This window comes from Dufourea novaeangliae, unplaced genomic scaffold, assembly GCF_001272555.1.
Source record: "Dufourea novaeangliae isolate 0120121106 unplaced genomic scaffold, ASM127255v1 scaffold110, whole genome shotgun sequence".
NCBI classification, from domain to species: Eukaryota; Metazoa; Arthropoda; class Insecta; order Hymenoptera; family Halictidae; genus Dufourea; species Dufourea novaeangliae.
The window spans coordinates 85,182-95,963 of record NW_015373985.1 but is presented as its reverse complement, the minus strand read 5'-3'; the positions used below and the strand labels follow the sequence as shown (position 1 = coordinate 95,963).

The window sequence follows — 10,782 nt, the reverse complement described above, 5'->3', positions numbered from 1 at the left end:
ATAATATGCACAGTAAATAAATCACAGTAAATGAATCACAGTACATAAGAAAATAAATATCAAAGTCAATGGTTCTCGAACATCTGTAACATACAAAGGATTAGTAACAAGAGAGGGGACACAACAATATGCACAATAAATAAATTAATAATATGCACAGTAGATAAATCACAGTAAATAAATCACAGTAAATGAATCACAGTACATAAGAAGATAAATATCGAAGCCAATGGTTCTCGACATCTGTAACCTACAAGGGATTAGTAACAAGAGAGGGGACACAACAATATGCACAGTAAATAAATTGATGGTTGTCGAATGCCTGCAACAAACAATGGGTTAGTAACAAGAGAAAGGACGAGTATGAGACGCACGCCCACCCTCCGCGACGGCTCACGAGAAAGTGAGGAAGCTAACGCCGTTATGTATTGGGCGTACGCAGGTTTGTTCGTGTTGAATTGTTTTTGCCGACTTGAACGACCTTCCTCCTTGAACGACCCAAACACCGGATGGTACGGCCTGGTACGGCGTACACGGCTAGGTCAATAAACTGTGTGACGTAACGTCACTAGCGCGTTGGACCGACCGAGAGCACCGATACCGCGGCACGCTCTATCGCTCTCGCTCGCACGCCGTAACGTCATCCGATTCCCGGAATCCCGCGGTTACGAGATGGCTCATTACGATAAGGCATTCCCGCAAGGGAAATTGTAAGCCGCCGGCCAAAAGGTAGGTTTAATAAATTATTTATGAAACTACATCTATTCTGAATTTATCTGTTACAAATATACAAATGTAAAGCAAGATATAAAAACGAATAAAACAAGAAATGTAAATAGTAACATTAGTAAAATGTCCATTAACGATGCATTTAGAATAAATTGTCTTGTAGTTAAGTGAAAAAATATATACTTTTCCGTTTCATGTTTCATGACTGTCATATTTATCCCTTACCTTAAACTGAAGCATCGGATATTTTTGTTCTCGTAAAATCATATAGATACACGTAATATGAATGGAATATATAACACTTCATTTGTGCTAATAATACTCAGAATTCATGCTTTATCGGTAACGTCGGATATTGACACTAAAATGGTAACAGGGCTACGCAGCCCTATGAACGTGGGACAGAAAAAAGCATTGGATGATAGGTCTATTGTATACCTAGTCGGTGGTGCAGCATTCCTTCTTCCGATTGACTTCCAGACGCTTCCTCCCCATCCTCTGCGATGTGCGAGCGAGAGAGGAAGGACTCCAACGCTACTTCTGTCCTTCGGTCTCGCTTCATCCCTACCATAAGATCACGTAGTCTATTATACATATATGTCTATGGATGGAACTATGAATGTGAACAGAAACAGAAAGATGAATATAAACTATTCCAATAATTGTCTATATTGATTACATTTATTTTAATTTATATATTTCAACCTATATCTTTGTTTTTCATTTTTATGTTTTCATTCCTCGTATGTAGGAATGAAAACTCTGTCATCGTTCTACCAATCAGAAAATAAAACGAATTTCATTCTTTTCGTGTATTTAGAATAAGATGAACAAATCTTTTGCTTTGCAAAAAAAATAAAATAATATTCATAGAAATAGAAATATAATATAAAAGACACAAATATTTTTACAAAACATTGAATTGTTTACTGGTATATAAATATATGATAATGTATATATACATATTTTTTAATTTATGTTTAATTTAAGCTTCTATCGTAACGTATAATCGTTTTTTTCATATGCATTAAAGTAATTTATATAAATTTATCAATAACATCAGAATGCAAGTTCATGACTTAAGCTGTCAGTAGATGACGTGTCGTTACATGAAGATCTGTCTTACGTATAGGTAGTTTGTAATTTTGGATTTATGATTCGCGTCTGTTTCGAGTAGTCGAATTCGTCGAATTGTTACGGTATGGCTGATTCGGGCCTAAGTTTAGATGATATAATTAAAAAATCGAAATCACCAGGGATGAGAAGCAAAGGTGGAGGGTGAGGCACTTTAAAAAAATTAGTAGTAAATTTTACTCTATGGTGATTACTGTGCTATCGATTTCTGTATAACCTTAAAAACAATGGGCCTTCAGATATCAAAGGGAATTGCCTATTTATATATCTGGCAACTTTTGTAAAAAATTATAATTTTAATCACGGTATTTCTCCTTAAATTATTCCAGAGTTGTAGTGATCAAAAGTCATCTTTAGTGATTTCATACGTAGAAAATAAAAATACTTTTAAGTTAATTTCTTTTTCCCCAATTAAAATTGTCGTTATAATGCTCCAAATTGAAATTTTTTTCTTAATGACATTTTTTTGAATGATGTTACAAACAGTTTCTACTATCATAAATTTAACTGCTACTTAATAAAAAAAAGCTTGAAACTACCATTTCTATTTAATTATATTAAAGTAACTGATACTTGTTTATCGGTGGTTGACATTAGTCTTTGTTATTAATGTTTGTAGTTGATGATGATAGGTAAACATTTATTTTTAAAAGTAAGGTTGAAAATTAAATAGTTTTAGTTATGTAAGCGCAGTTATAAAATTTTATTACTTGTTATATAGCGTTCGAAGGAGGATTAATAGGGGTGCACGTGCAAATGGTTCTGTGAGAGGACGTGGTTCACAAGTAATTACAGATGCACGGTTTAAAATTATACAAAAGAATCGGGAGAAGCTGACAGATGCAAGAGACAAATTAGCAGAAATTGCCAAACAAAGTGATGCGAGATTAAAGTTAGATAAAATTCGTGCGTCTCAGTTGCAAAAGGTAGATGTTCAATTGCCTGGAATTTCTCGAAAAACGGGTCGCAATGGAAGATTGTCATTATCAACTAATAAAATGCCTCCAATTATGCCACACTCTATACCACCAAATATTCCAAACAATTATATGCCACCACCAACAAGAGCAGTCGGTTATAGGCCACCTCCACTTGCGGAACCTCATTATATTGGAGACATGAGTATGGATTACAATGATGGTATAAAATATTTGTTTTGGGCAATTGAAATAATAATCCAGTATTTATACAATCATTTAATGCTCTGAATGTTCCAGACTATTTAATGGAAGCAGCACCTTTAAGAAGAACTGTAAACAATGAATATGCTCCTACACCACCTCCTCCACCTCCTGTGTTCAATATTAAGCCTGCATCTCCATATACATGGGTAAAACCAACAAGCAGTAATATAACAAGAATTGTACCTTCGCGGAAGCCTGATGTTGATAGGGAGCGAGATAGAGTGAGAGACTATAAAGTTATTGCACGTTCATCAATGGTAAATGTTTTTGTAATAAAGTTAGTATATGCACCCTAGAAATTTCACACTTGTATTTATACTTAATATTGTCAGGCAAAAGCTGCCTCTCCTACATACAAGGAAGACTGGAGTTTTGGCACAAAATCACGGTACGTGTTATCACTGGTATATCTGAGTATTCAATTAAATTTTTCATGTACAATTCCAAACAATAATGTTATTGTGTAGTACTATATTGGCGGAAGATCCAATGGAGCCAAAGTATTATGATTCAAGAAGTCACAGAGATATGGGTGTAAAGTCAAGATTAGATTCAATTCCAACTAAATCACGAACTATGGGCGTTTTATCCAGACCCAAACCGACTTCTAGTTCGCCGTCACAGTCAAGTGGTTACAGAATTGTAGTGTCAAATTTACAAGCAAACGTCACACAGGAAGATATCAAGGTACAATTATTAGTTCCTTCATCTCACTGAACGTTTTTAATATTAATTTAACCCTATATCACTATACCATCTTTTTACTTTCGTTAGGACTAATCATTCATAAAAATTACGACTGAAAGAAAACACGTAATATTTTAGAAAAATATTTTTATTCAGATAGAAACCTACATTGTGTTTATTTTATTGATTTTTTTGTATCGATTTCTGAGAATCGCGAGTTCAAGGTTGTAATTTTTACGATAGTTTAGTATACTAGGGTTACGGAAAAGCAAACAAATTAATGTTCTTTTACTTCAGGAATTATTCGAAGATGTAGGAGAATTATTAGTATCCAGATTAGTACGACCAGGCACTGCAGAAGTAATTTATAAAACCTTAAAGGATGCTACAAAAGCTGTCGAAACTTATCATAATAGACAATTGGATGGTCATCCAATGAAATGTCTCCTTGTTAATCCACGACCAAAAAATAATCCAACAGGACCTGCTGTTAGGTCTATCACAGAGTGAGTATATAGTAGTGTAGTAATAAAATTTTGGTGCGTAAGCATTTCTATTCCTCTGCACGTTTACAGATCCAGGAGGAGCGTTAGTTCAAGTTACGTACAACCGAGTTTAGGAGCAGTGCATCGTGCATTGTTCGATGATTCTTAATCAAATATATCAGTCTTAATTCAAAAATGCCATGTTTAATGGCAATGATTTTTATTCCAAATATTTTTAAAAGGAAATAAAAACGGGAAATAGGGAGATGGAATCAAGTGTATAACAAAAACGTAATGTATAGAGAATGGAATTATTCTCGGTGGAATTTCTAATAACCGAACATCACTTATTTTATCTTTCATTTGTATAAAATATAATACGCTTCGGCAAATAAACTGAATAAACACGATAGTGAATGAATTTAAACTGTAAACAACAAACACAAGATGCTTCTTGTACGTTTAATATACTCTAATAAAACTATAAACATTTAGGAATTTCTAATAATTTGTTTCAAGTAAGATGTCGAGGAAGGAAAAAAATAAATGCTTTTTTTCATAGAAATTGAATTATAAAAAATACAGTGTACCTATTACTCACAGTTTTTACAACATAATTCTCCATAGATAAAAGTGTTTAGCGGCTTTCTACGGGATCTGTACGTAGATGTATTTAGAAAGGGATGAGGCGTTACTGCGATAGAATCTACTAAAGAGTTTATTTGCTTGGTATAAGACAATCACAATAGTTTAGTTCATAGCTACACAATATAAAAGCTAATACACAGTACATGCTATTAATGACATGCACCGAGTCCTCTCAGTGATAGGTCTTCTTAGATCACCTAGGGAAGTGTAAGTAAGTAGTTGACAATTGTAATTCGACGAAGTAAATGGCACATAAATAATTTTATTCCATCATGACAACTACAATTTTCTAAGGGAGAACAATGGCAAGACACGAATCAATTTGTCTTGCTCATTTAACCACGTGTAATCATCGAAAAGTATATATTAAACGTTGCTTGTATACCTTTGTTACCCTCTCACATCCACAATGAAAAAAAGATATACAATTTAAGATACAAAATATAATAAAAAAAATTAATGTAAAATAGTTTAGTACCTAGTCCTAGTACAGACGCCTACGCGCGATCGCTTCTGATAGATATTTACAAAATGTGTTTTAATTAGCACTGATTACCAATACTGAATCTTACGATCTGAAATAATTTAATCTTGTCCTGTTCTAAGTATCCGCTCGCATCATTAAACTCAAATAATTTTGAACTTAATCTCACTTGACTATGTTTCTTACGTATAAAAGTCTCTCTCTTTTTTGTTATTCCGAAATCCCCCCTCGATCGTTTCGTTTAAGAAAATCCCTTAACTTCTACGATTCCACACTTTGGATTTGTTTGGCAACCGGAGTACTTCCGCGTACGACATTTCCAATCGTTTCAACCGGGCGACTTCAACCGACGCGGTGCTCGGCTTGTAGTCCCTGTACTCGAAACTGTTATTGTGCTGATCGTTATTGTTGCGCGCATACAAGTTACATTGCTTTACAGTCTGGGGCGAGTCTTTCGTGTCTTTCGTCTTGCTGGTGGGACTGTACTCGTTACAGACTGTACCGTTTTGCTCGGCGGCGTTGAACGGTCGGAACTTTTTCTTTCCGCCGCTGTTCGACTTTGGCGCGACGATTTTAGGATTTGTCGTTGGAATCACGTCAGGTGTCGTTGCCCTTTCGTTGTGCAACAGCCGTCTGTTCAAATGTTTCCTCGACGACTTCTTCGCGACGTGCACGCTGGCGCTCAAATAATCCAGACGGTTTCCGTGTTTCTTGCCGTCGACCTTTCCGTGTTTACCCTGTTCGTGTGATTCGGACTCGTTGTGTCGTTTGTTCAACGAATTGGTTAAGATCGAGCTCTTCACTCTGTACGGTGGCTCGGACACGACTGAGGCCACGACAGAGGAAACGACACTCTGATTGTCGTCCGTGGTTTCACTGGGCAGATCCTCGTGCGCCAATATCGAGGACTGCGGTTGCGAGACGGTTGTGCTCGCGGAATCGTCCAACAGCGGCAGTTTTTCGCCTTCGTCCTTCGCTTCGGCCGCTCGTTTAAGAACGCTGAATATCTCGCTGAACAATTGTCTGTACTCGGGCGTTTTCCGGAATCTACTTTCAAACGGGCTGTTATCGTCGTAAATGCTAAACTTGCAGTCTTCACCGTCAGCAATCGAACATAGGAACGAGCCAGGCCTTCCATCGGTTTGCGTCATTTTGTTGCTCGTCTCGTCCAGGAAACCGGAAGACAATGTTTCCGCCTCGGAGAAGTCTGTGGGAGTAGCGGAGAACGGTTTCTTACCGCAGATCTCGGTCTTGCCACGCGTACCGTTCATACCGACGACGGATTTCGTCGTATCTTGGTGCAGTTCCGCTTCTAATGTCGAACTTTGGAAATTATTGAACTCGCCCGACATTTCGAGCTCCTCTTGCAGCGACATGCAGGGCACGCCATCCTTTCGTCGGGACGTTGAGCGTCTTTGGACTTCCAATAGGGCTTGGTACTTCTCCACGAGCACTCTGTAGGGATTCTTTGGGTCGTTGGAACTGACCTCTTCGTGATTCGAGTCCTGCAAGAAGACATATTTTTATGTTTGAAGGTTACTATTAATGCGAAAAGTTAAGGAATGTAATTTCTATAGGCGTAGCCAGGAAGGCACTTGCCCCGTACCCCCCCCCCCTCTCTGGAGGGAAAAAAGGGACCATTGCCATATCCTAGAAGGGAAAAAATAGGAGTTTGCCCTCTCCCCCAGAGGAGGAAAATAATATTGTGAAATTTACCTTACATTTTGCCTTCCCCGACTGATAACCTGGCTACCCCCATGGTAATTTCGATAATATTTGTGGAAAAGATTATTTTAACCCCAATGTCATATTGTAACTTGTTAAAAACTTTTTAGATGCAACTTATAAAGTAAGAAAATAATTGAAGGCAACTGTATTTTTTAAATTACGACGGTAAAATAATAGAATTTTATTAGTTAAATGGTTTGCAGAGTCGAAGATTATTTGAGTGATTTTGAATTATACTTAGCAGAGATACTTATTAAATACACTTCAAACTTAAAAGTTTTCACTGTAACCAATATTTAATAATAATTCAAGTGAAATTTCTATCAACATCTCCAATGAATTGTTATCTGCTTTACTCGAATAATTTCTTGTGTTTATATAGATGGAATTTTTAATGATTGTTAAAAGGAAATTAAAATAAATGAACTATGAACTTCAATTATAATAATAATATTAAGTTGTAAAATATGTTATTTTTCATACTCTTGTATTATTGTTGTTAATAATATTGTTGTTCATACGCATATTTAAGTAACTCGAACAAATTTTCCTCCAAATAAAGACGAACTACTCATTAGACTGCTGAATAATTTAAAGTTTGTTCAAAAGGACTTCATATTCAATATTTATTATATAAGTTCCAAGTTCCCTGGATTTCCATTATTAAATTCGAGAATTAATGAATGTAATCTAGATTTAAATACACTATGTAGTTGCATGAAATCAAACGAATAGTGTGAGTCAATTATGAACATTTTAGTGGTATTAAAGAAAGCAGGGATAATCGGATCATAGGTGAGGAAAACGCCAGATTTATAGGATATTAAATAAATGAATGTGACATAGTTTATTGAAAAAATATGCTTTATTTAAGATCATATAAATCTGGCACTTACACCGTACAACACAATATTTAACAAATACCTCGACTAGATACGCTAACAATATTCGGTCATGCTTCAAGTCGAACGAACAAACATCACGGATAATCACGGTAAGGCAAACTTAACTCTAAAGAAGAAAAAAATAGCAGCATCACCAAAAGTCCAATCTACTTAAATTTTACACGATTATCACGAACGATTATACTAAGGGATACGACAACTCTAAATCGTTAATTCATCGCAGTCTTCTTATTTCTTTGGAAATTAATCATTTTCTTTTTCTCGACGACGCATAATATGTATAATTCGTAAAAATTCTACTACTGTTCTTATGATCTACGTGCAAAAATGGATAATTTTTATGTATAACTTTCATACAAATCATTTCAACCGAATGAATCTAACATTATTTTCGTTAATTTACGATGTATTAGATTCGTTATTATTTCCTAATAATGTAAGTCGTAAGTTTCGTACTCTTTTATCTATATCATACCATTTTGCTAACTTTCGTTGCGATTAACCACTGTGTTTACCATTTTGATGTGTTTTCAAACTGATTTTTCGAATCTAGTAAATACCAGAATAAAGATAGGAATTTCGAACGGAAAGTGTTGCTTAATTCAGAAACTACAAACTATAATAGATACGAAACAAACAATTATTGCTTTCGTTCAACAACAACGGAACAACTTAGAGCTTAATTAAAAACAATTCTAACATATATTGTCCTAATTGTCTTAAACAGCGAAATCATTCAGCAAAATCGTCATGTTTAATTATTACCAACTCAGAGAAAGTTTTAAACGAGCATTTCAGTGTCTACTGTAGAAAAAGTGTCGGAACGAAAATTGTTCAAATTTGCTCAACATAGCGTTCGATTTATGAAATGCAAACAGATAATCTTACTACGTCCATGCATCGAGTGATTTCTCTGGTTTTACTTTTAAATCTCAAACATTTTTAATGAAACGATTCTAGAGCAGTTTTTTGCGATCTTTCAGCGTGAGAACTTTTTTCAGAATGAAGATTGGTATCCGAAATGGTTTCAACAACAACGGTATGACGCACTCGTTTTTTATATAGCATATCGTGTGGAAAAAAACAAAAATCAACGACGGTGCCTTCCATATATACGCGAAAGTGGTCCATAACGGGGAATGAAATTCTCTATTCTCATATTTTGCCTTCGGTTTCATAATCTTTCTTGCGAGTCTCCCCTAAAGCAAATAAAATTTATAGCTTAAAACTTTAAGCCCTTCACAAGTAATCATCCATTCACGAAACTGCACTCGAAGCATATACATATTACAAAAGGAAAGGAGTTTTTATACCATTCATTCGGTGGCTTTTTACCGGGTTTCCGGTTTCAAGTTTCACATTTTTCATCTCCTGTTTTCGCCATCATTTTTTTAGTTTCCCATTTCCCCGTGTTATTTCAATTTATTCTATCCCCGGATAGCACATGACGCCTAATGACGCCTTGAAGACGGCTTAAAGACGCATTGGACGTAAAATAGCCGTAAAATGGACGTCTTCAAGGCGTCATGTGCTAGCTTAGTCTTATGTTAGTTTGGACAGAAAATGATTTCTGATCAATTGTGCAGCCTTCTTTTACAAATATGAATGAGTTTAAGTTTCTGTTTTGAAAATAATTATTGGAAAATGATTTATTTATTTAGTGCAGAACACAATAAAGTGAAAATTTTCGTCGGATTTAATAAAGATTTTAGTTTATGTTAACCACAAAACTTTCTTTAGATAAACGAATGAATACCCAATTTTCATAAGTATGTCTATAAAAATTTGAATTTGCATAAATAAATACAGTCATGACTACCATAAACGGCGTTGCTTGGAGGATTAAAAGCACGTTGCTGCTATTTTATTTTGAAATTGATCGCCAGAGTACTTTCTTTCTTAATTAGACATTAAAGAGTACCCAAGAGAGACAATGAATAATACAAAGATTATTTTGAAATGTAAAAAAGATGAATGAAAAATTCGTGAAATTATTTCAGTTATACGTGTGTAACTAACAATAAGATACATATCTGCAAAAATTCACTGTAACTGATACATTTTGGTCTGAAAGAGCATTACTTCTAAATTTTACGTACTCTCCACTAGAGAGCACTCGTGACACTCTTCTTATTAGGCAAATTTGTTTTACTTTTAACTCTTTTCTGTAAATAGTAAACACTAGATAAACAATATTTTATTAGAGATCCTCAAAATCCAAAGACTATTAGCTAAATTGTAAAAAAAAATCCGTTTCACTGCAACATGGTTAATTACTAATTTTGTATCGCAATGAATTTCAAACCGATATGTCCTGAAAAATTAATTTTTCTTCGGTGTCATTCTTCTGGTAAACCAATGATGTGTGGCACTACACTGGTAGAGATCGTGTTCAATATTCTATTAGCCAGAATTTAATATACATCTCCTAGGATCTATCTTTGCGTTTCTATTAAGTCGTTTCATAAGTCTACGGGTTTTGTTGAAAAAACTTTGCGGCACGTTTAACGCATTTGTAAATTTAGTTGCATCTCTATGAACTGTCAAATGTCCCTCCATGGATTATATTCAATATTTGCGTTATCGTTGAAATGAATTTGATTGAGGCTATCGATATCTTTTAATAAGAAACAAACTTAAGAGACGTATACTTTTATCAAAATAATAAAAAATCGATTGGGAAACATATTGTGTGGAGATAGGTATTACTTCGAGGGAAGAAAAATGTTAATAACTTCTAGTACACGAATATACCTCGATAACCAGTTGAGTGCAGATTGGCAGCAAATTGTGACAAA

The 10,782-nt window shown here is 34.9% G+C and overlaps 2 protein-coding genes across 2 annotated transcripts in view; one reads left to right on the top strand and one right to left on the bottom strand.

The window, feature by feature from the left end:
* The first annotated feature begins 1,905 nt into the window (after positions 1-1,905).
* LOC107187323 lies at positions 1,906-4,647 on the top strand. The gene is made up of 7 exons (XM_015575395.1): positions 1,906-2,007; positions 2,585-3,003; positions 3,081-3,304; positions 3,380-3,435; positions 3,515-3,734; positions 4,032-4,240; positions 4,310-4,647. The coding sequence occupies exons 1-7, from the start codon at positions 1,931-1,933 to the stop codon at positions 4,386-4,388; spliced, it is 1,284 nt and encodes a 427-aa protein (XP_015430881.1). The 5' UTR covers positions 1,906-1,930; the 3' UTR covers positions 4,389-4,647.
* A 462-nt stretch (positions 4,648-5,109) lies between these two features.
* Positions 5,110-10,782, bottom strand: part of LOC107187318 (cerebellar degeneration-related protein 2-like) — a 28,207-nt gene continuing 22,534 nt past the window's right edge. The window contains exon 7 of the mRNA XM_015575391.1: positions 5,110-6,856. Within this exon, the coding sequence (XP_015430877.1) occupies positions 5,606-6,856 (1,251 nt within the window). The 3' untranslated portion in view covers positions 5,110-5,605. The remainder of the gene's footprint in view (positions 6,857-10,782) is intronic.